A 24509-nucleotide genomic window follows, 5' to 3' on the forward strand; every position below is an offset into this window, starting at 1 on the left:
GGTGGATCTTAATCAACTTATGTGACTTATGAAGTGAATTGGTTGGACCAGCTCTTATTTAGGGGTTTCATACGAAAGGGGGTGAATACTTATGCACACTCCAGATTTCTGTTTTTTCATCTTAATTCTTGTTTGTTTCACAATAAAAAAACAATGTGCACCCGGGGCGTGGCCATGGGGGGGCTGGGGTGGGCACTGCCCCCCCAGGGACAAGTCCTGCTCCCCTGAGAAATGCCCTGTCCATCCAAAGAAAACTGGCCAGAAAAAAGGCCACAATTTATGATCTCTGTTTGTGTCTTGTATTGGTAGAATAAATGCTGGTGTTGATTTAAAAACAGCATATATCTGCAAAGTTTATAGCTTTAATTATTTTTTGTTATTGTGTTTCCCCCCTCCGTAACCTTAAGGGGCAGAACAATCATCAAAACTGCTTTCCAGTTGGTTCGTTTGAATAGGGGGCGTGTCAGTCCTCCTCCATTCAACTAGCAAGCACAACGCTGTGCGGGAGTTTACTTTGCGCCCATACAGTTCCTATTTCGTTCTTCTCTGTCATCTTTTCACAAAGTAGTGGTAGTAGTTTTTGTTGAGTTGAGCTTGTTCATTTCATTTACTTGTTGATTTGTGTAGATAAGTCAGCTAGTTACAGCAGTCTGCCTGTGCTAGCCTGCTATTATTAAGACTAGGAGACTGTGCTAGCTAGTTGAATTGCCAGCCTAGGCAGGCAGCCAGCCACTAAGCATAACCCACACAGACGTTATTAAAACATTTTATTAACTAGTACGTAACACCAAAAGACATGCATAGGTGGCTCATTAAAAAGCAGACCTCGTCCGCCCCTGTCGCTGCGCAAGCTTCTGACTCCGCTGTTGAGCCCAGCACCACTGCTGCCAATGCGGAGCAAAGCCCTTCACAGGATCTGAATAGGTCTGCGCCATCCTGCAGTTCTGTGGCCGCTTCAGGAACTCAAAACCCCTGCATTTCACAAAGTACGCAGTCCTCCCAAACCTCTGATGTGCACGTCCCTTCCGACTTAAATATGGATAGCCCGTCCCAGCCTATTTTAACTAATTACCCCAAGCGCCCATTTGGACAAACCCTTCGGTGCTTTAGTGCAAGCTGGTATCATTCTCGACCGTGGCTCGAGTATTCTGTTATCCGCGATGCCAGCTTTTGCTTTGCCTGCCGCAAATTTAACATTTCACATTCGGACCGCGAGGATATATTTACCAAATGTGGCTTCACAAATTGGAAAAAAGCCCTTGAAAAAGACGCCGGCTTCCAAAAACATGCGTCGAGTCTCCCGCACGTCAGATCAATGTCTGCGTGGCAGGAACACCAGCATCGGGCAGAGACGGGTGAAAGCATAGCTCACCTGCTGGGTCAAACGCAGATAGAAAAAAACAGGTACTATGTGAAGAGCATTGGGGAGGCCGTTCAGTTCCTGGCTGTCAATGAACTGGCTCTGCGTGGTCACAATCACGAGGGTGGGGAGGAGGGACTTTTCCTGAAGTTTTTTGAATATACAGTCAAAAAAGATGAGAAACTGGCAGAAATTGTAAAACATATCCCAGACAATGCAAAATACACGTCAAACGTAATACAAAATGAAATAATTGAAACCCTCACCAAAATGGTGCTAAACAATATCCAAGCCAGATACGAGAAAGCAGACTCTCCTGGACTTTGCATTAAAAGTGATGGTACCAGAGATCACTGTAACATAGAGAATTTGTCTGTAGTAATTAGATTTGTCCAAAACTCTGTCCCCAAGGAACACCTAATTGGATTAATTGAACTACATCAGCTTGATGCTGAATACATTTCCGACCACATTCTTTCACATTTGACTGACCTGGGTTACAGACCAGACAATTTAGTGTGTCAGTGCTATGATGGTGCGTCTGTCATGTCTGGGGGAAGGGGTGGTGTCCAAGCTTTGTTGCAAAACAAAGTGGGGAAGTACATTCCATACGTGCACTGCTACAACCACCAGCTCCATTTGGCAGTGGTTCACGCAATGGAAGCAGAACCCCTGGCAAAGAAGTTCTTTGACTGGTCAAATTCTTTAAACACATTTTGTCACAGACATTATGTTGCACACACATACAACACACCTACACTGAAACGACTACTGGAAATACGGTGGACCAGTCATTATGAGGTCACGAAGTCCATTGTCACCAATGAGGACACAATCAGAGGGCTTCTCTCAGATGTAGCAGAGGATGACACTGCTCCTTTTGACATCAGCACAGAGGCATTGGGTCTTTCGACCCAATGAAAACGGCAGTGTTTCTTTAACACAGGAAAGTTCCTCCTTCAGGTCCTTGGTGCACTGAAACCAGCTAATGCCATTCTGCAGGCCCAAGCAGTGGATATGTGCACTGCTGGGGAGGTGGTGACAGCTTCACTGGCTACTCTGAAGGAGATGAGGAGTGACTCATTCTGGCAGGAGCATTTCCCTCAGGGTGGAAGTAGGCCTACCAATTCGCCCCCACCTAAAAGAAAACGCAAAGTTAATTCACAGCTTGGTGATAGCGTTGTCTTGTCAACACTTGGACATTCTGATGACCAAATAGCTCCTAATCAAACTTTTAAAAGGGCCATGTTAAACATTCTTGACAGAGCTATTGTAGAGATGGAGACAAGATTCTCTCAGAGAAATGTTGAACTGATGAGGTCCACATCATTTCTCCTGCCAAAATCAAAGTCCTTTCTTGAGCCCTCTCTCCTGAAACCACTTCAGGTGCTTGCAGGCACAGAGCTTAACAGCATAAGCTTGCAAAATGAAATTTCTGTGGCAAAAGCAATGTTGCTCAATAAATTGTCAACTGATGCTAACCTCTCTGAAGCATGCAAATGCATTCAGCAGTACAAAGAGGCCTTCCCCATATTGCATTCCAGGGATTCTTGAGATGAGGGACAAAACCTGTCCGGGAGATAAAACTCATTGTAATGATTAAAATGTGTTTAGAAAATGTCAAATAACTTGATTAAACAATAAAACAACAACATATATATACTAAAAAAATGTTAATTAATGTTTTTTTACACATATATTGTATTTTAAATAGCCTAGTGTGCTGCCTGAACCTAAAAATACCCATGTCCGAAAGCACGTTTCATGACTTCACAATACTTAAATAATTGTTTAAAGTACATTAAAACAAACAAAATTGCTACTGTGATCATGTATTTTAAATGAATATTCAACCTGCGTAGGAACCAACCATTTAAAAATATATATTTATGTACTTTTTACGGGACTGAAATCGTGTCCGGACTTTCTGTCAACACCATAAGATTTTTCTAAAAACGCAAAAAATCAGGCATTATAGTGGCCAACTCACATTCTAAGGACCCCTTTTCTGCTCCCTGTGTGGTGGACATGCCATGAGGGCTCTGCTCTGGTAAGTTAATATTTCACATATTTGTCTTAAATTATCTTCTTTTACAAAACCACCTATGTCATAACCATAGAGTGTCAACACCATGGTCGATAAAATTCAAGGTTTATGTGATTTTATTCAGAAATAAAAGTTTAATCTAACTTTATTTTGGAGGCCATAAGCAGCTGGTGAAAAACAAGATGGCTCCTGCAAAGAAAACACATGTTATGATGAAAAGTTGAAGATTTCGTCAACTCCGTAAGACTCCATCAGACGTCAACTCCATAAGAAAATTTGTCTTATGGAGTTGACCACTTAACTTATGGTGTTGACAAATGGGACTTGAATGTATTATTTACCCATTTAATTAAATTTTAAACATTGACATTGTAGTTTTATTATTTTATATTTTAATAACATACATTCATTCAAAAAATTCTGCCGCTGTTTTAATCCAGTTGCACACCACCACACTCAGCATGCAGATGAACATGGGGCTGTTCAGAGTCCTCTTGCGATGTTGGTAGAAGCAATGGAGAAGGAGCCATCCAGAGCACCTGAGGGCTTAATGTCAGCAGTGGGGCTGAGTGATCTCCACACAGGAGATTGGCTCTCTGTGGTTTACGACTACAATTGGTGGCTGGCTAAAGTGCTTAAAACCGATCAAGAACACGGGGATGTCCAAGTAGAATTTTTTCACCCTCATGGGCCAAGCAGTCGTTTCCAGAGGAAACAAGGGGGTCAGGATGTCTGCTATGTCCCATTTGCTGACATCATAGTCAAACACCAATCATCACCAGTTCGTACAAGCCGCTCCAGAGAAATCTATCAGCTCTCCCCAGAAGTCATGGACTTCATAGATGAAGAACTTTTCAATCGGTTGTTGCCAGGTCTTTAAATTCATGCCATGACATTGGATGAGTTCAAGATTTTCAGAGATGTTTACATTCAAAGGCTGAATTACTGAATGTTCTGAATGTTCCTTGTCCATGATCCACATATTTGATGAGATGGAATGTTCAAGAGATTAGAAAAGTCTACTGCCCAGTTACTGTTTTTAAAGTGGGTGTGAGTGCAAAAAAAATGAGTTTTTGAAGTTCAATGGTCATGGTAAATGAAGTTATACCCTGTTCTCTTCTAATCCGTCAACACCGTAAGATGTGTGTCAACTCCGTCAACAGTTCGTCAACTCCATAAGATGAGTTTTCTTTTCATTTTTGTTTTTAAAAGGAGATTTTATTATATTGTCTCAGATTATCTCAATAAAAACACTGCATTTCCTAAACGAATTTGTAATTTTTATATAGCTGAATACCATTGTCTGTTTTTTAGATTAAAAACTAAATGTGAAAATGTATATTTCCCCACTAATAATAAGTGATAGCTCCATAATTTATTTATTTTAAGTAATCATAGTAGTTTGAAAATGTGGATAGATCAGCACAGATTAAAATTATCTCCAATATTCAAAAGAACTGCAATAATTTTATTCAAAATACATATTTTCTAGGTTTCTGTGTGTCTTATGGTGTTGACAAAATTCCATGCTTGTCCAGCAATCATGACAAAAATGTTAAAAATGTTAAACCTGGGAGATTGTATTTTGACAGCATTAAAAGGCCAACATCTGGGGCAACTATAATATATAAATATATTTTGGAAAAATCAACATTTTATTTTTAGAAATTAAAAACCCATTTTATCCCTTGTCTCAAGAATCCCTGATTCAATATATGTCACAGCACTTGTCATTGGCGTGTCTTCAGCTGCATGCGAAAGCTCTTTCTCCACCTTGAACCGCATCCTCACTCCACTACGCAGAACAATGCTGCATTCAAGGAAGAAAAATTTAGTCATTCTGGCACATGAGAAGGAAATCACAGAAAATCTAGACATGAATGAATTTGTTTCAGAATTTGCTAAGTGTAACCGCAGACTTGTACTGTAGATAATGGTCCAGGTCAAAGGTCAGCTATTCATGAAGACCAGTAGATGGTGCATCCCAACATTTTCAATGTCAACATTTAAATTTCCATTCAGCATAGCCAGGCTTTTCAAAAAAAGTTAGTTTAGGTTTTTTTTCTTTACAAAAAAAAACAAACAAAAAAACAAAACAAAACAAAAAACTTCATAAAAAAATTCCACACTCTTAACAAAATTGACGGTCATGATTTATGCTAGTGTGACCATATTTTGATTACCGAATTGAATAATTACTATTATTATTATTATTATTATTATTATTATTATTATTGGACTATTAGGCCTAGTAATTGTAGTAGTGGTTTTCCACCGATTTTTCAGGTATTGTTTTCTGCCCCCCCAGATGAGCTAACTGCCCACCCACACATGCCATTCTGGTCACACCTCTGATGTGCACCTTTAAAGTGGTAGGCATGTTGTGTAAATCAAATGGTGCTAACCCCCCCCCAAAAAAAAAAAATCCATTTTAATTCCAGCTTGTAATGCAACAAAACAGGACAAACACCAAGGGGGATGAATACTTTTGCAATGCACTGTAAGCCCTAACAAACAGTTTCCACACAAATCACTTCTTCTCCCTCAATTCTTCACCAATTTTGATTCTTTCTGGCATGAAGGTAGGGGTACCTAGGGTGCATATACTGTAACTTCTACCCATATTTGCTTAATTACAATTATTAATGAAGTTATGGACTAATTAAGCTTTAATGAGCAGTTCAATAAAAATTGCTTCTTCTTGGTCAATTCTTTCTGGCAAATAGGCAGGTATTCCTAGGAGATATATATATATATATATATATATATATATATATATATATATATATATATATATATATATATTGCTTGTATATAGCTTGCAACATGGTGGCCCACTTTATATCGTTCCTTCTGGACTAGACAGGGCCAGAATGACCTACGCTGTCATTGATGGTCTTATTATTATTATTATGTTCCATTGATTTGGAACCCAGATCTTGTTTTATAGCCAAAATTCTGAACTAAATCTAATCAGTTTCTGCAAACAAAGTGTAAGTGGGTACAGTGTCTCTAAATATCTTCCTTTTCCAATTCCTCTTTTGTTCTGGCGAGTTACCGGTCTTTTGTGTGGTTTTTGAGATGTACTCCAGCTGGAAATTTAGCTGAAACCTGACAACCCTGGTCAGTGCTATTCTTCTCTATGCGCCTCATTGGCAACAGGAAACACCTGCTCTATTGAACACAACTGAACAAAGGTACATCTAAAACCTAAAACCAAAATGAGCTGCGACACTGTATGTTGTTGACTTTCAACTGCATTTTAAGGTGTTACTCTAAAAATTCACTGGATAATAACCTGTCACATAAATCAAGTGTGATAACCTCTTGACGTAATTTTGTTTGAGGCTATGGCATTATTAAGGTTGTCCTTCTCCAACAAAATCAGTGGTCACCAGCTGCTTTGACAACTTTCTGAATAGACATGATGGGAATAGAGATGGAATAACCTTCTTTGATTATTTGTAAATATATTGTCAAGAAGAAAGTTTAAAATAAAGAACAAAAGAGTGTTTGTATGGGACAAAAAATGGTGATCAGTGATTGGTTATTGAATAGTCATTAGTTATTGGAAAGAATAGTGATCTGTGATTGGTCATTGGGAACACTGATCAATGATTGGTCATTGGGAACAACAACTCACACAAGCACAACCCAGTCACATTTACACACTGGCAGTGAGTTGACCAAACCTGTTGGCCTGAGTGCAGGAATGTTGCTAACGTCTCATCAAAAAGTCAGTAGACTTTTTAGGCCCCTGTTGCTAAAGGAAAAATCTAATGACAAAGTCACTAAATTGGCAACACTTGGTGGCGTGGAAGACTCAAGGCATCACACAAATTTATGCAGAAGGGAACTGTAACCCAGTCAAAGCTGAGATCTAAATCCTATCGGAAACCTGTGGAATTACTTAAAGTGGGCTGTGCACAGTAGATCCCAATTTAATAGACCTGGAACTTTTTTGCAAGGAAGAGTGGAATACAATTGTCACGCTCCGCCCTGGACATCCGCTCCTGAGCTTGTGGCTCTTCCACATCAGCTCTGATCCAGATCCGGGATGGGAATTCCATCCTGCCTGCTTCCCCGTTCAGCGAGCGCTCACCTGCATTCACTTCCTGATCATCACCACTGCCTTTTTAAACACTGTTCTCAGCCACAGACAATGACAGAACGTCTCGTATGTAGACTCTAGCCATTTTTTGCCTCAAGAGGTTTTTTTCATGGTTTTTTTTTCCCTCAAGTGTTTTTCATGTCTTTGCCTGCCTCATTTTCCAAGTCAAATTTCATGTTTTCTTTTTATGCCTGGACTATTTTCATTATTGTTTCTTAAATCAAGTTTTGTTTACATTTTTGCCATGCCTTTTTCTGGATTAAACCTACTATGCTTCTTGGATTACTGTCTGGGTGTGTGTTCTGCTTTTGGGTCCTAATTCCCCACACCTCCAGCAACCTTAATAGTACATTCTGGCCAGCATGGATCCAGCAGAATTCGCCCATCTGAGAACAGCTGGCCAATAACAAGGGACTCTCCTCAGGACTCATCAACAAGACCTATGACAAGTCAATCAGAACCTCACCACCTTGTCCAACTCACTCAACCTCCTCTCCATGCAGATGCAGCATTTTTCAAGCCGTGCCTACCCCTGCCCAGCCATCTCCGACTCTTGCTCCCGCCACCGCCTTTCTCCGCAAGCCGAGACTCCCAGCGCCTCAACCCTATGATGGAAAACCAGGTACTTGCAGATCTTTCTTGTCTCAATGCTCATTAATCCTAGAGCTGCAACCTCTGGCCTTCCCCACAGAATGCTCCCAGGTAGCATATACCATCACACTCCTCACCGGCACGGCCAGGGAGTGCGGAACAGTGGACTGGGATGCCAATGCACATTTCTGCTCCAACTTCAAAGATTTCTCCGAGGAGATGAGGTGAACTTTCGACCGCTCTTTGTCCGGCCAGGGGGCAGCAAGAGAACTCATGGAGCTGCAGCAGGGGTCCCAGTCTACCTCAGACTACGCCACTGAGTTTCAGACATTGGCGGCATCGTGCAGTTGGAACAAGACCGCCCAGGTTGACGCGTTCCTGCACGGCTTGTCCGACGCCATTAAGGATGAGCTGGTATCGCGGGAACTGCCATCGGACCTCTCCAGCCTCATGGACCTCGCCAACTGTATCAATGCCCATATCCAGCAATGGAGGAGAGAGAAGACTCGCCCCAGCTTCACCTCCTCTCCATCTCCTGCCTCGTCCGTCGAACCCATGCAGGTAGACCAGGTTCAGGTGTTAGTGGAAGAACAACAGCGCCAGCGGAGCACAGGGGCCTGCTTCTACTGCGGTCAGCTGGGACACATCTGCCGAGCCTGCCCGTTAAAAGGATGAGCCCACCAGTGAATCGAGGGGCCCTGGTGGGCAACGCTCGAAACCAGTCTCCCACTGATCAACCATTACTCCCTGTCATCATTATCCTTGACATCCAACATCATCACCTCCAGGCCCTCGTCGACTCAGGGGCGGACAGGAACCTGATCTTCTCCGCCACCGCCAAGCGTCTGGGAATCCCGCTACTCACTCTCGATGTTCCTCTCACCATCCTGACACCCAATGGTACTGGCTTAACCACCATCACCCACCTCACCGCCGCACTCACCCTGAGGATTTCCGGTAATCATTCTGAAACCATCCAACTTCACGTCATGAATGACCCCCACGTACCCATCGTTCTAGGATTACCTTGGTTAACGTAGCACAACCCCCACCTAAACTGGGCCGATAACACCATCTTAAGCTGGAGCCAGTCCTGCCTAGCTTCCTGCCTGAACTCCACTCTGCCTCCCACCAAACCACCGCAGCCTTCAGCCAGCGAGTTTCCCGACCTCTCTCACATACCTCTGGAATACCTGGACCTAAAGCTTGTCTTCAGTAAGACTCGAGCAGTGTCCCTCCCCACTCACAGACCCTACGACTGCGAAATCGACCTCCTGTCCGGGACGGCGCCACCCAAAGGATGATTCTACTCTCTCTCTCCCGTCAAAAGGCAAGCCATGGAGAAGTACATTTTTGAGTCCTTGGCAGCTGGGATCATCCGCCCTTCCTCCTCCCCAGCAGGGGCAGGATTCTTCTTCATGGAGAAAAGACAAGTCGTTCTGCCCCTGCATTGATTATCGAGGTCTCAACATCATCACGGTCAAGAATAGCTACCCACTACCACTCATAACCACGGCTTTTGAACTACTCCAGGGAGCCAAGGTATTTACCAAGCTGGATCTATGTAATGCTTACCATCTCGTCAGGATCAGGGAGGGAAATGAGTGGAAGCCAGCCTTTAACACCACCACAGGTCACTACGAGTACCTCATAGTCCCCTTTGGCCTGACCAATGCTCCCGCAGTCTTCCAGGCACTTGTGAACGACGTCTTAAGGGACTATCTCAACATCTTCATTTTCGTGTACCTGGATGACATCCTGATCTTCTCCTGCTCCCAGGAAGAACATCGGGGTCACGTCCATCAGGTCCTCCAGCGCCTGTTAGAGAACAAGCTGTTTGTCAAGGCAGAAAAAAGTGAGTTACACCAGAGCTCCGTCTCGTTTCTGGGGTTCATCATCTCCCCAGCAAGGATCCAGATGGACCCCCTCAAGCTTGAGGCAGTCGCTGACTGGCCCACCCCATCCTCATGGCAAAAGCTCCAGCATTTCCTGGGATGCGCTAATTTCTACAGGCGCTTCATCCGTGACTTCAGCACAGTGGCCAGACCTCTCACGGTGTTGACCTCGATCAAGAGCCCATTCAAGTGGGGGGAGGAAGCAGAGAAAGCCTTCTCCATGCTCAAATGCAAGTTCACCACAGCACCCATCCGCACCATACCTGACCTGGCCAAGCAGTTCATTGTGGAGATCGACGCTTCCGAGTCCGGGGTCAGAGCCGTTCTCTCTCAGAGGGCCAATGACAACAAGGTCCACCCCTGCTCCTTCTTCTCTCGCTGGCTGTCCCCTGTTGAGCGGAACTATGACATCAGTGACAGAGAGCTGTTGGCCGTCAAGCTGGTCTTCGAGGAGTGGAGACACTGGCTAGAGGGGTCAGATCTCCCCTTCATTGTCTGAACCAACCACAAAAATCTTGAATACCTCAAGTCTGCCAAACATCTCAACTCACGTCAAGCCCGATGGTCTCTCTTCTTCTCCCGATTCCGATTCACGCTCTCCTACCACCCAGGCTCCAAGAATGGCAAATCTGACGCCCTGTCCAGGGTATTCTCTTCCCACCAGGAGGAGCCTAGAATGCCCGAAACCATCCTCCCTCCATGCTGTCTGGTGGGGGCCGTCCTACTTGAGGTAGAGGCGTTAGGGCAGAAGGCCTTGGAGCAGGACCCCAGGGCTGGTAACTCTAGCAATATACCATGTAACCATCTGTTTGTTCCCTGTTCTGTGTGAACCCAGGTGCTGCAGTGGGGTCATGGCTCCAAGTTGGCTTGTCACCCGGAGGCTGCTCGAACCCTGGCACTCATTCAACAACGCTTCTGGTGGCCATCAATCAAGGAAGACGTCCAGGAGTTTGTGGCAGCCTGCGACACATGTGCCCAGAACAAGACAGCCAATCGACCCCCTGCCGGCTTGATGAGACCCCTCCCGACTCCTTGTCGACCCTGATCACACATCGCCCTGGACTTCGTCACAGGACTCCCCAACTCAGGTGGCAACACATGCATTCTCACAGTCATTGACCGTTTCTCTAAGTCAGTCCACTTCATCCCTCTGCCCAAGCTTCTCACAGCTAAAGAAACTACCGAACTACTCATCCTCCACATCTTCCGCATACACTGACTCCCTTCTGACATTGTCTCCGACCGGAGTCCTCAATTCACTGCGCAGTTCTGGAGGCCCTTCTGCAAACTCTTTGGGGCCACCTGTAGTCTCTCATCAGGATTCCACCCTCAAACCAATGGCCAGGCAGAACAGGCAAATCAAGACTTGGAAGCAGCACTCAGATGCATGGCATCCAGGGATGCCAGTTCTTGGAGTAAGTACCTACCTTGGGTTGAATACACTCACAACACTCTGCCTTCATCTGCCACAGGTCTCTCACCCTTCCAGTGCTCCCTAGGCTACCAACCACCACTCTTCCCCAACCAAAAGGAGGAGGTCGCCATACCCTCAGCCAAGACCTTCATACGCCGCTGCAGGAGGACGTGAGTGTTGGGCCAGAAAAGACTCCTATGCTCCACCCTAGCATCCAAGAGGCAGGCCGACAAACGCCGCTCTAAGGTGCCCACCTACCGGGTGGGGCAGCGAGTCATGCTTTCCACGCGCCATCTGCCTCTCAGAACTATCTCCCACAAGCTGGCTCCCAGATACATTGGACCCTTCCTCATCAGTAAGGTAATCAATCCATGTTCCGTCAAACTGGCATTACCACTCACCATGTGATGCATTCACCCCATGTTCCACGTATCACAGTTGAAACCTTTGCTCTCCAGTTCTTTGTGGCTGTCTCTCATTTCCTCATTTTCTAAGAGTCATGAGAGTGCTACATCAGTGCAGAAACCCAATACATGGCCATTCCCACCCTGTACATGGACTCTTTACACTACTTTCATCTGGTAGACACAATCGTAGCATTAAAACCCAATCAGCCAGGCTGTGCAATAGCTTTTCCCGCAAGCCATTAGGCTCTTCAACACACTGCCAAACATCCCCCACCCACCCACCCACCCACCCACCCATGCACACACACATCTGTGAAACTGTGTGTGGCAGCGGGGGTGTGGTCAAGCATCGGTCTGTGACAGGAAGGCGGAGTCAGGGAAGGTAAGTGGCAGAATCACTACACCTGATGGCAATTAACCTGTGTTTGTGTGTCTTCCCAGTGACCGCACCCTACTTAAGGAGGGAGAATGAGAACAGAGGAGACTCTCCCCCAAACAAGATGCCAGTTGCGTGTGTGCGCGCGCGTCTATGATTATATGTTAGACTGAAAAGTGTAACAATAAAAAAGAACGCTTTACGAACCGGAACTCTGTCTTGCCGTCTTCCTGTGCTCCGCCCCTGTGTGGGAACCTCTACACTGTGAAACTCTATATTGTCTCAACAAAAAAAACATGTAGACCTGTAATTATTTTCCATACAGCTTGTCCTTTGTGGCTGCTGATGCAACATCTGCACAATTGCCTGGTGTAAATACTACTGCTGTACAAATTGCGCATTCTTTTTTAAATTTATATACTTTATTTATAAATATACATTCTGTGTGCCTTATATCAAACTGGAGCCACACCGGCTTGTCTCCCTGTATATGTGTACAAAGCTGAGATGAAAATAAAGTTTACTTTGAATGTGACTATTAAGTTCTGGAACTTTAAGGTTGGAAGGGTGTCCAAGGTGTCGTCTCACAGCAAAAAGGTTCTGGGTTTGAGCCCAGTGGTTGACGGAGACCTTTCTATGTGGCGTTTGCATGTTTTTCCCACCGTCCAAAGACATGCAGGTTAGGCTAATTGGTGGTTCTAAATTGACTGTAGGTGTGAGTGTGAATGGTTGTTTGTCTCTATGTGTCAGCCCTGCGATGACCTGGCGACTTGTCCAGGGTGTACCCCGCCACTCACCCATAGTCAGCTGGGATAGACTCCAGCTTGCCCATGACCCTGCACAGGATAATCGGTTAGAGAAAATGGATCCAAAAATAATCCAGACAACAATGAGGTAGACAAAGACAAAAGTGCTAATATGAAAAAAACATGAAAAATAGTTCTGACAAAAACTGGAGACAAAAAACGTAGTGCAAAAAACATGAAAAACTGACAAAATGTGAGTGCAAAGAACTGTGGCTAAGACTAGGCAAAACAGAGAGCAAAAATCCAGGAAGCAAAAAATGGCACAGAGACAATGTGAGAAACAGACAAGCGTTCTGGCAAAGTCCCCTTCTGAGAACGGCCTATTTATACACAGCAGAGCAGACCAGGACGTGAATGCCGGCAAGGTGGAAGTCCCGTCCTGGATCCGGATTGTGCTGAACTGGGAGATAGTAAATCTCCGGAGTGGAAGTCTGGGGTGGATCATGACAGTTGTCTTGTTTTCCATTTCAAAACTCACCAAAATATATAATTTAGCAATGTGTATGAGTGCCAAACTTTTGTATACAAGTGTATCTGTTTATTGTTTAATTATTTTATAATAACAATAATAATAATTACAACAACAACAATATTAATAATAATAATAATAATATAAACCATTGCAGTAAAAGGAATACTGAAAGTCAGAGGGTTAATACACATTGTTGACACATACTGAAAAATCATATCAACACATGAGTTTAGAATGCTGACACTAGTATGGTGGAAAGGTTGCTGCCTCACAGCTCCAGGCTCCCCACTCCGAGCTCAGGCTAGGAGTATCGTCTGTTGAATATGAGGGCACTAATTTTGAAATTGAGCCATCATTAATGTGCAAAATGACTTTGCACATCTTCTTAAGTATTCAGCAACCATGGACAAGGCAAAAGCTGAACTCATCCTCTTTAATGTGGTAGCAATTAATCCACATGTTCATCCATACATAAGACTTATGTTGTATGAAGATGCATACACATTCCTTATATGGAGAAAAACATATCTCACATTTGCTTATATAAGGGTCATTCTAGAATTCAGGGTACATTTCATGTCTCCAAGATAAACCTTTTGTTATTTTCCACAAAATAAATTTTTACTGAATCAGTTTTGAAAAATAATGCAAATTATATGGTGGTGTAGTGGTTAGCATTGTTACCTCATAGTAAGAAGGTCCTAGGTTTGAGCCCAGTGGCCAATGAGGGCCTTTCTGTGTGGAGTTTGCATGTTCTGTCTGTGTGTTTTTCCTCCGGGTGCCCCGGTTTCCCCCACAGTCCAAAGACATTCAGGTTATGTTAATTGGTGGCTCTAAATTGACAGTGAGTGTGAATGGTTGTTTGTTTCTATGTGTCAGCCCTGCAATGACCTGCTGACTTGTCCAGGGTGTACTCCGCCTTTCGCCCATAGTCAGCTGGGATAGGCTCCAGCTTGCCTGCGACCCTCTACAGGATAAGTCAAGTCAAGTTTATTTGTATAGCGCTTTTAACAGTAAACATTGTCGCAAAGCAGCTTTACAGAATTTGAATGACTTAAAAAATTAGCTAATTTTATCCCTAATCTATCCCCAATGAGCAAGCCTGTGGTGACAGTGGCAAGGAAAAACTCCCTCAGATGACATGAGGAAGAAACCTCGAGAAGAACCAGACTCAAAAGGGAACCCATTCTCATTTGGGCAACAACAGACAACATGACTATAACATTAACAGTTTTAATTGTTTTCGTTGATGTTATAACTCTTCATTGATGGAAACTTGAGTGCAAAACGGTTCATGACAGTCCTAAACTTAGCAAGTCAACTGTAGTCCTCAGCCATAAAAGCATTACTGTAAGTGTCCAGAGCGTCTTCCAAGTGTGACTTTCAACTGTCCATATGGGGCCGTCCTCCACAGGAGCAATGTGATGAGACTCCGACCAGACATAGGGCATCAAGATGGATCAGGCAGGTCCGAGGAGCAGAAGAGGTCAGCATCTCGATCTCAGGATTGACATGTAACTCAGAGGGACAAATGGGGGGGGAGAGAAAACACAGGTTGTTAGGTATGCCCAATGTCACCTGAATAAGTAGGAACAGTATACATTTTGCACTGAGTACAAGCAGGGACTCCAGCAAAACTAACTATGACAGCATGACTAAAAGGCTAAAGCCAGAAGGTAACACAGGCATGAGGGAGCCCCGGGACATAAAGCAGCCAGCCACTACACTGTCAAGAAACTCGAGTGAGCAAGCGAGTGGGGGACTGACAGCATCCATACATCCCAGTTTACCAAAACACTATGTCTGAGGACCCTCCAGATCTACTCCTTTACCTCATAAACACCATTAACCCCTTCAGTGCCCTTGGACAAGTCACGTACCTCATGAAATCTTTTACTGCTGTGCCTTATGATGTACGCTACTCCTCATAAACACCTCCTTTTACCGTATGTACCTTAAATGGCACATTACTTTTACTTCACAATAGCACAATACCACAAGTTAGCCTAGTGGTTAGTGTGTCTGCCCCTTGATTGCGAGTTCCATGCATGGTTGGGCCATACCAAAGACCATCATAAAAATGGTACCCAGTTACTTGGAATACGTGTACACTGTGTTTTCAAGTACTAGTAATTCATGTTTATGGACAGGTTCTCATTGACAAGACCCGCTGTTTTGGCGGGGGGTTTTTTGGATGTTTTTGAAGTTGTTTTTGATTACTAAAGTTATTTTTACTCTACAACAGTGCTTTTTGTGATTTTTCTATACAAATATTAAAAATATAAAGTTCTGAACAAGTTAGAGAAAGATTATCAAAATATCCCAATTTTGACCTATTTTTGTCCTATATGCCCAGCACATTACAATTAATTATAGGTGGCAGCCAAAGGGTTAACAAAAAGGCTTGACTTAACAGATATATTTTCAGCCTAGACTTACATGCTGAGACTGTGTCTGAGTCCCAAACACTACTTGGAAGGCTGTTTCATAACTGTGGGGCTTTGTAACAAAAGGCTCTGCCCCCTGATGTAGCCTTCACTATACGAGGTACCAGCAGATAGCCTGCACCTTTTGATCTAAGTAGGCATGGTGGGTCATAAAGGACCAGAAGTTCGCTCAGGTACTGTGGTGCAAGACCATTCAGTGCTTTAAAGGTCAATAGTAGTATTTTATAATCAATACGAAATTTGATTGGGAGCCAATGCAGTGTGGATAAGACGGGGTGATGTGGTCATATGTTCTAGTTCTAGTAAGGACTCTTGCTGCTGCATTTTGAACTAACTGGAGCTTGTTTATGCACTTATTGGAACATCCAGACAGTAAAGCATTACAGTAATCCAACCTGGAGGTAACAAAAGCATGAACTAGGTTTTCTGTGTCATGTAGTGACATTAAATTTCTTATCTTAGCAATATTTCTGAGATGAAAGAAAGCTATCCAGGTAATGTTATCGATGTGAGTTTCGAATGAAAGACTGGGGTCAATAATCACCCCGAGGTCTTTTACTGCTGCACGTGAAGAAACAGAAAGGCCATCCAGAGTTACTGTGTAATCAGATAAGTGACTACAGATGATGGATGCAAATTATGACAAACTTTCACCAATAGCAATGCTTGATGTACGTTTTAGACCCAATTTATCCATAAAACATTAGCGAAATGACTCCCACCCTTACCCCACATTATTGGCTGTCTTCGACTCTTGATTCATCTATTCAACTTGAATAAACATGAAGTGATTCAGTCTAACAAATGCTTTTGGGGGCTTATTCTATTAACTGTTATAAAATCAACTGCATAGAAAGTCTATTTTTCTGTAATATGTGAAATTCCAGTCATAAAAAAATATATTTTTATCCATTCCAATGTTCTTGTCAACTCTGTTATAAAACTGCATAAAATCCACAAAGACTTTTAATAATACGCATGGCACCTGCACCGAGAGCTGTCGCTTCCACTGGCGGGAAACTTCAGAAGGGCAGTGAGGCATGTTATGTTTCTTCTCTCATTAATTTGAACAAAATATTGAGGATTATACACCAACAGTAGATTAATTATTCGTCAAATCTGTTATTGTGATATTGGAGTGACTCTCTCATTCATTTTTTTAAAAACAATAACATGATTAAAATCCATAAAATTCGCCACGTGGTAGCTAGTTTGAGGTTAGCATGTGGAGTCAAGACACAAAATGGTGGGAAATGTCAACTCTGTCGTCATCGATTCTGTTAATGGATTGCCCAGTTTAACGGTAACAGAGTTGACGACGACTAACAGAGTCAACACTTGAAATGTACACGCAATTATAGAATGGGCCATAAACCAACAAGGAAAGAGGGATGTGTGTGTTTGTGTGTATATGCAAGGCAGTGATTCTAACAAAATATAAAATCTGAGAGAAATGTACAGTAATTCTTCAGTACACTGAGTGTAAACTACTTTTCCTGCTCGCTTGTATGGTTTGGTCAGGTTTAGCTTCCTGAAACATGACCAAAATAGGTCTAGGACAAACAAAAAGGTTGGACTTGTGTTTACAGGTGGCTCAAATTAATACTGTTGTGTATATTGTCCTTGACTGAACAGAGAATCTGGTTTGGCTAGTTTAGAATCATGAAAGGATGGTCTTCTCAGGAACACGCACCTCCTCTCTTATTTTCATCTGAGCTTAAAGTTTGGTGTGAGTGAGAGAGCTATTAAGGTAGGTAAAGAGGATACAACGTTCCAGTGAGAGAGTTTCTGAGTCACAGGAAAGTCAGAGAAACAGTGAAATAGAAAAGTCTTGATAAAAAGAGGATTATAAATCAAGGTTTTAGTTAACTGCAGTTTAGACCAGAAGATGAATTTAACAGATTATTTAATTTGAATCCAGTGATCCAGAGCGAAATGGTTTCACAGGGGATACATTTGGTGGGTAGTGGGCTTGCTCTGCTTGGCTGGGTGGGTGCCCTTCTCTCCTGCATCATACCAATGTGGTGTGTGACTAGCTTTGTGGGTGCAACCATTGTCACCTCTGAGACCATATGGGAGGGCATCTGGATGAACTGTGTGGTACAGAGTACAGGTCAGACGCAATGTGACCCTTATGACTCCATGCTGGTGCTCAGCTCTGAACGGAAGGCAGCTCAGGTCCTCACAGTAGGCTCACTTCTGGCTGGCTCACTGGGTATCATACTGGCCCTCATTGGAGGAAAATGCACTCGCTTTCTGGACTACAGAAATGGAACTGCAAAAGATAGAGTTGCCACTGCTGCTGGTGTGATACTGATCATTAGTGGCCTGCTCTGTCTGATTCCTGTCACATGGGCTGCTAGCACTGTGGTCCAGACGTTTTACAATCCACAGATAACTGACGCCCAGAAAAGAGAGATTGGTCCAGCTATCTACATTGGTTGGGGTGCTTCTATCCTTCTCTTTTTGGGTGGTGGCATGCTCTGTAGCACTTCCTGTTGCCAGAAGGCAGAAGATGACAGCCCTTCAGTCAACTACAGGGTTGTATGTTCATCTAGAGCTGCATCTAGCATCAGAATGTCACAGCAGGTCCAGGTCCACAGTCCAAGCCAGAAGACAAAGATACCAGCAAGGTCTGAGTGCAGTGATGGTGCTCCAGCCAATCAGCAGCAGCACAAAATAAACTCTGGAGGATCCAGGAAGAGTAAGATATCAACTACAAAATCGGAAGAGCCCATGACGGAGTCTGAGCAAAGTGACGGGCCGTCTACAAAGTCCCAGCTGAATTATGCAGGTTCTGATCGCAGCCTGGAATCTTCTGAAAGTGAGGTCCCTTCTGCATGTCCTGAGAAGACCTACCTCTGATCTGGAAAGACCCCGCAACAGCATCATAGACATATTTGCATTCAAACGGAGTTTAATAGAGACACAATCAAGAAATTGGACATTCTAATAAAGCATTGTGTATTGATTTGCACCATAGATGATGTTTCACAAGTCTTCACTTGTACCTCAGGGTGTATTGAGGTATCGTATTATTGATATTTCATTAATTAATCTACATTTGGAACCAAGATATATGCTAAAGCAATAACATATACATGGTGAATTCAGTTCAAAGATTTTCAAGTTGAACTGATAACTATACTAGGGGGTTCCAGTTTTATACATGGAGCTGATATGGCTGCAGACTTTAATTTTACCACATATGTATGTATGTATGTATGTATGTATGTATGTATGTATGTATGTATGTATGTACTAATGCCATTTCCAAAAAGTTGGGATATTTTCCAAAATGCAATAAAAACAAAAATCTGTGATTTGTTATTTCACACAAACCTTTATTTAACTGATAAAAGTACAAGAAAAAGATTTTCAATAGTTATACTGACCAACTTAATCATATTTTGTAAATATAAACGCATTCTAAAAGAACATTTCTCCTCACAAGATTTTAGGTCTTTCAAAATCTACAGTACATAATATTGTGAAAAGCTTCAGGAAATTCGGAGACATTTCAGTGCATATAGGGCGAGGTTGGAAATGAGAAAGAACTGGACTGTTGCTCAGAGGACTTGATAAAACTCAGTGGACTAACACAGAGGCTCCAGCCAAGCTCAGTGAAAAAGAGGGAGATCTCCCTACACTCACTCCAGAAAATAGGGAGAATTTTTTAAACCTTAAAGCTACAGGAAGATGCTAAATGATACACATACTGGTACAAATTATTTAAAATGTACAAACAAACAAACAAGATTTCTGTATCAAAATAACATCTATTTATTCAAATTTTGTTATCTGTTAGCTGGGTGAAGTACAATCATATTAAGGAGGAAGTAATAAAATCTTGAAAAAAATAAATTGTAAAAAAAAAAAAAATTCCAAAACAATCTTTTTGAAATTTAGAACTATGATAAAATAATATCAAGAATCATATTTATAACAACATTAGGAGACAAATAAAACAATGTGGATGGATCACTGTAATAGGATAATTAAGTTTACTCATTGCAGTTACTGTCCTTTTTTTCAGTCACACAGTTTCAGTATCACAGTCTATTTATTCAGGAACTCTCTTCTCCATAAACTCAGTATTATACTGGACTATTGCCTTTTTAGCCAAAGAGATCAAGGAGGTACTTGGTTTGGTCTCATAGCATGTGTTATCTGTGTTTATTAAAAAAAAAAATAAGAAGAAGTGGTAGGCCTATCATTAGATTGACACAGAATTTAAGGACTGGAATAAAAAGCTATTCTCTTATCTGTTAATAATTATTATATTATGGGAAAAACACTTACTGTAGTGTGTCTTGTAGAGTTGTGATCAAGTTTTGAGCATTCGGTATATTGCACACTGGAATGCCTAGAAATCTGTTTTCAACTCTGAAGGTCCTTTTGTCAAGCAATCTGACCATGATGGCACAAGCTTTGTCATCTGACCTTTTGTTGGACTCATCCATCATGATGGTGATCGGGCCCTCTTGAGCAGTTTCCACAATGTTTTCCATATAGTGAGGAGCAAGAGCCTTATTGATTATAGCTGCGGTTTTTGTGTGTCCACACTGATATTTTTCTATCCTGCTGTCTGGAAAAGCTGCCTTCACAAGCCAAGTTATATGGTCGGCAACAGAAAATGGTAAGTTATGCTCAGCTATAAACTGGCAAAACAGTACCTCAGCTTTTGTCACTTTATCGTCCACAGTTTCAGTTACTAATATTGACTGACGTAGATCAGTCAATCTTGCTTGAGTACCACTCTGGCAGAACGTTCACTGTCTTTGTGTTTTTGTCGATCGGAATGTTTTCAAAGATCGTTTTTTACCTCCATAGGCAACCGAGAAAGTCTCAAAACAGTAAACACACTCGGCGAACCTTAGTCCTTTCTTGCTCTCTCTGACCCATGGATACTCCATTTTCCAACTCGACTGATACTTTGACAAGTACTTTGTTGACTTCTTAGGCAGTTGAGAGCCATCAGGTTCTGTATTTTGTTGTTTTTGCATCCTTAATGTACTCCTTTTCGTTGGTCAAAGCAAAAAATGCTGCCAACCTCAGAAAACCAAAAGTACACAGATTTACAGTGGTGCTTGAAAGTTTGTGAACCCTTTAGAATTTTCTATATTTCTGCATAAATATGACCTAAAACATCATCAGATTTTCACACAAGTCCTAAAAGTAGATAAAGAGAACCAAGTTAAACAAATGAGACAAAAATATTATATTTGGTCATTTATTTATTGAGGAAAATGATCCAATATTACATATCTGTGAGTGGCAAAAGTATGTGAACCTCTTGGATTAGCAGTTAATTTGAAGGTGAAATTAGAGTCAGGTGTTTTCAGTCAATGGGATGACATTCAGGTGTGAGTGGGCACCCTGTTTTATTTAAAGAACAGGGATCTATCAAATTCTGATCTTCACAACACATGTTTGTGGAAGTATATCATGGCATGAACAAAGGAGATTTCTGAGGACCTCAGAAAAAGCGTTGTTGATGCTCATCAGGTTGGAAAAGGCTACAAAACCATCTCTAAAGAGTTTGGACTTCACCAATCCACAGTCAGACAGATTGTGTATAAATGGAGGAGATTCAAGACCATTGTTACCCTCCCCAGGAGTGGCCGACCAACAAAGATCACTCCAAGAGCGAGGCGTGTAATAGTCGGCGAGGTCACAAAGGACCCCAGGGTAACTTCTAAGCAACTGAAGGCCTCTCTCACATTGGCTAATGTTAATATTCGTGAGTCCACCATCAGGAGAACACTGAACAACAATGGTGTGCATGGCAGGGTTGCAAGGAGAAAGCCACTGCTCTCCAAAAAGAATATTGCTGCTCATCTGCAGTTTGCTAAAGATCACGTGGACAAGCCAGAAGGCTATTGGAAAAATTTTGTGGACGGATGAGAACAAAATAGAACTTTTTGGTTTAAATGAGAAGTGTTATGTTTGGAGAAAGGAAAACACTGCATTCCAGCATAAGAACCTTATCCCATCTGTGAAACATGGTGGTGGTAGTATCATAGTTTGGACCTGTTTTGCTGCATCTGGGCCAGGACAGCTTGCCATAATTGATGGAACAATGAATTCTGAATTATACCAGCAAATTCTAAAGGAAAATGTCAGGACATCTGTCCATGAACTGAATCTCAAGAGAAGGTGGGTCATGCAGCAAGACAACGACCCTAAGCACACAAGTCGTTCTACCAAAGAATGGTTAAAGAAGAATAAAGTTAATGTTTTGGAATGGCCAAGTCAAAGTCCTGACCTTAATCCAATGGAAATGTTGTGGAAGGACCTGAAGCGAGCAGTTCATGTGAGGAAACCCACCGACATCCCAGAACTGAAGCTGTTCTGTACGGAGGAACGGGCTAAAATTCCTCCAAGCCGGTGTGCAGGACTGATCAACAGTTACTGCAAACGTTTAGTTGCAGTTATTGCTGCACAAGGGGGTCACACCAGATACTGAAAGCAAAGGTTCACATACTTTTGCCACTCACAGATATGTAATATTGGATCATTTTCCTCAATAAATAAATGACCAAGTATAATATTTTTGTCTCATTTGTTTAACTGGGTTCTCTTTATCTACTTTTAGGACTTGTGTGAAAATCTGATGATGTTTTAGGTCATATTTATGCAGAAATATAGAAAATTCTAAAGGGTTCACAAACTTTCAAGCACCACTGTACTTCTGGCAGAAGGTGGGAACTAGACTAGGTGAGGTGACATGGCGAAAATAGTAACCGACGATCGAGTGGCGCTGCAATCGCCTTCCGCAGAAAAAAACTGCATAAAAATAATTTTCGACTTCAGTCAATGAAATGTCGGGAGGATTTTTTCCACATGTTGGGAGATCGGGAGATTTTTTAGAAAAGTGCCAAATGACGGGAGATCTCCTGATTTATCGGGAGACTTGGAGCCTCAGCTAACACCAACAGATGACATGATGCCCAAATCATCAGACTGTGGAAACTTCACACTGGACTTCAAACACCTTGGATTCTGTGCCTCTCCACTCTTCCTCCAGGCTCTAGGACCTTGATTTCCAAATTAAATGCAAAATTTACTTTCATCTGAAAAGAGGACTTTGGACCACTGAACAACAGTCCAGTTCTTTCTCTCCTTAGCCGAGATAAGATGCTTCTGATGTTGTCTCTGGTTCAGGAGTGGCTTGATTTAAGGAATGAGACAGTCGTAGCCCCTTTCCTGAAGACGTCTGTGCATGGTGGCTCTTAATGCACTGACACCAGCCTCAGTCCACTCCTTATGAAGCTCTCCCAAGTTTTCGAATCAACTTTTCTTGAAAATCCTCTCAAGGCTACAGTCACCCCTGTTGCTTGTGCACCTTTTCCAGCCAGCCTTTTCAGCAATGACCTTCTGTGGCCTATCCTCCTTGTGGAGGGTGTTGATGGTTGTCTTCTGGAATCAAGTCAGCAATCTTTTCCATGACTGTGGTTGTGTGTACTGAACTAGACCAAGAGATATATGGTATTTATACGGTTTTACTCAAACTTGAAGTGAAATATTCTAATATTTTGAGATACGGGTTGTTTTGGGGGTCTTTTTTCACTGTAGGTCATAATTATAAAAATTAAAAATAGAAAAATGCTTGAAACATTTTAGTTTACATGTAATGAGTCTAGAATATATTAAATTTTCACTTTCTTAAATAATTGGTGGAAAATATTGAACTTTTTTATGATATTCTAATTGTTTGAGATGCACTAGTAATGAATTGGCAAATTGGATTAGCTATGGGTTTATTGGAGACCAGAGTGGTGTTGTGAGACTCATGAATTGTTGTAATGTGTGTGCATGTGTATGGTAGTAAATTGTTCTTATTTCAAATGTCTTTTAAAAGTGTAAATCACATCAAGTCCTGAATGGTGGTGTACTGGTTAGCACTGTTGCCTTACAGCAAGAAGGTTCTGGGTTTGAGCCCAACAGCCGATGGGGGGTCCTTCCTTGTGGAGTTTGCATGTTCTCCCCGTGCCTGCATGGATTTGCTCCAGTTTCCCCCAAAGACATGCAGTTAAGCTAACTGGCTACTCTAAATTGTCCCTTGATTAAGCGTGGAGAGGGATGGGCTCTGCCAAGTTTAAATGCCCTAGACACACCAGTGATGGACGCTCAAAATGTCATCAGTAGTGCTCTTACAGCCCTTTGTCGGTTATGGGGAAAGAAGAAGAATCATGCTAATAATCACCATTTTTACTAAATGTATTGGTAATCTGATATCTTTTTTTTCTGTAACTTTCATGGAAAACAAATAATTTTTTGCATCCTAATTACATGACGTCATTCCATGTATTCTGTTACTCCCCAAGCCTGTTTACAAAAAACACAAGTCCATCTGGCACCAAAATCCATACCATGTTTCAAGTCACTGAGATCATATTTTTTCTTCATTCTGTTGTTTGATGTGAAAATTAACTGAAGCTCTGAACCTGTATCTGCATGTTTTTTTGTTGTTGTTTTTGTTTGTTTGTTTTTGCATTGCGGTGCTGCCACATGATTGGCTGATTGGATAACTGTGAATGTGCAGTTATACAGGTGTTCCTAATACAGTGGACATTGAGT

General features: G+C 42.3%; 1 protein-coding gene across 1 annotated transcript; it reads left to right on the forward strand.

Annotated features, from left to right (window-relative positions):
- The first annotated feature begins 17861 nt into the window (after positions 1–17861).
- On the forward strand, positions 17862–18950 carry LOC132895004 (claudin-4-like). Its single transcript, XM_060935160.1, has one exon. It carries the CDS (start codon positions 17862–17864, stop codon positions 18789–18791), a length of 930 nt encoding a protein of 309 aa, XP_060791143.1. The 3' UTR covers positions 18792–18950.
- Positions 18951–24509: the final 5559 nt, after the last annotated feature.

This window comes from Neoarius graeffei, chromosome 12 (genome assembly GCF_027579695.1).
Source record: "Neoarius graeffei isolate fNeoGra1 chromosome 12, fNeoGra1.pri, whole genome shotgun sequence".
Lineage (NCBI taxonomy): Eukaryota > Metazoa > Chordata > Actinopteri > Siluriformes > Ariidae > Neoarius > Neoarius graeffei.

Coding starts and splice junctions, on each gene's coding strand:
- LOC132895004 (XM_060935160.1), top strand. CDS start 17,862: ATGGTTTCACAGGGGATACATTTGGTGGGTAGTGGGCTTGCTCTGCTT.